This window comes from Mandrillus leucophaeus, unplaced genomic scaffold (assembly GCF_000951045.1).
Source record: "Mandrillus leucophaeus isolate KB7577 unplaced genomic scaffold, Mleu.le_1.0 Scaffold944, whole genome shotgun sequence".
NCBI lineage: Eukaryota > Metazoa > Chordata > Mammalia > Primates > Cercopithecidae > Mandrillus > Mandrillus leucophaeus.
Window position 1 is genome coordinate 343,793 of NW_012110297.1, and position 1,196 is coordinate 344,988.

At 62.0% G+C, this 1,196-nt stretch overlaps 1 protein-coding gene across 1 annotated transcript in view; it reads right to left on the reverse strand.

Annotated features, from left to right (window-relative positions):
- Positions 1 to 1,196, reverse strand: part of VWA5B1 (von Willebrand factor A domain containing 5B1) — a 64,068-nt gene that overhangs the window by 11,828 nt on the left and 51,044 nt on the right. Inside the window, exons 15-16 of the mRNA XM_011970347.1 lie at positions 703 to 880; positions 5 to 232 (exon numbers count right to left, since the gene is read on the reverse strand). Of these exons, the coding sequence (XP_011825737.1) occupies positions 5 to 232; positions 703 to 880 (406 nt within the window). The remainder of the gene's footprint in view (positions 1 to 4; positions 233 to 702; positions 881 to 1,196) is intronic.

The following is a 1,196-nucleotide window of genomic DNA, read 5'->3' on the forward strand; positions in this document are numbered from 1 at the left end:
CTCCATAGGTCGGCATCCCGCTCGCCGCGCCGCTCCGGTCCGGGGGGCCCCAGCTCGAAGCTCACCTCCCACTGCAGGCGTTGGCTGTCGCGCAGGCCTTTCACCAGGGCCTTGCCCAGCACCGGGCCAGGGGTGGCGGGCCTGCTGGGACTGGCTCGCTCCTGGGACTCGGCTGGGGCCTCCCAGTCCGAGGATGTCTCTGTCTCGAAGGCAGAGGGGTGGTGGGACGGCTCTGCGGGCAGAGGGACAAGTGGGCCAAGCGCTGACGTGGGGGACAGACGGCTAACTCCCAGGGGGGCAACGTCTCTCCCCAGGGAGCAGACACTTCTAAGCAAGTACAACTCCCTCCATCTCCCCAGGGAACAGACAACTCCAACTGCTTTCCTAGGACAGCTGCGGGGGCATGGGCTTGTCCCCAAGGGAGGACACATCCGCCTCCCAGGAAGCTAGTGCCTGAGGGGGCCAGATAGGATGGGGTGGGACAGGGGCACTGAGAATGGAACTGCACCCTCACAGGTCACTCAAGAACCAGGGTGACTGGGAAGCGTGGGATTGGTGAGGTCCTCAGAAAGGGGTGAGCCGCAGCAGACCCCAAGGGGACAGACCCAGGCATCTGCCCTCTGGGCCTGTCATCTGAAGTTGAACCACAGTCAAGGATTCCTCGCTGTCCCCAGTCAGGTCCTGGATCCTGTGGTCACTTACCTAGATCTCCGGGGCTTCGGCTGTCAGAAGTCCGCTCTCTCACGGGGCTCCAGGCCTGGGTCTCCTGGCCCCAGGGCAGGAAGGACTGGCAGCCTTGGGGCAGCAGAGAGGGCCTTCGGGCCCCTGGGCCACGGAGTTTGGGGCCCTGGTCCAGGTCCTGACCACTGTTCAGCAAGGGCTAGGGAGGGAAGAGGAGAAAGAGAAAGAGGAGGAGGAGAAGGAAGAGGAGGAGGAGGAGGCGGCGGAGGAGGAAGAGCTCCTGGTGGCTGGACTCTCCTTCCTCCGGCTCCCCACCCCCACCCCACCAGCTCTTTCCTGGGGCACAGCAGCTCCTCCTGGGCACTGCCCCTCCAGTACTCAGGGATGCATGACCCAGTCTCCATTATCCATGAGAAACATCAACAATGATAATCCGAAACCATGGAGAAACTCCAAACCGTGGAAAGCCACATAGAAAATAATACACCATGGATAATTCTAAACCCACTTTTTTT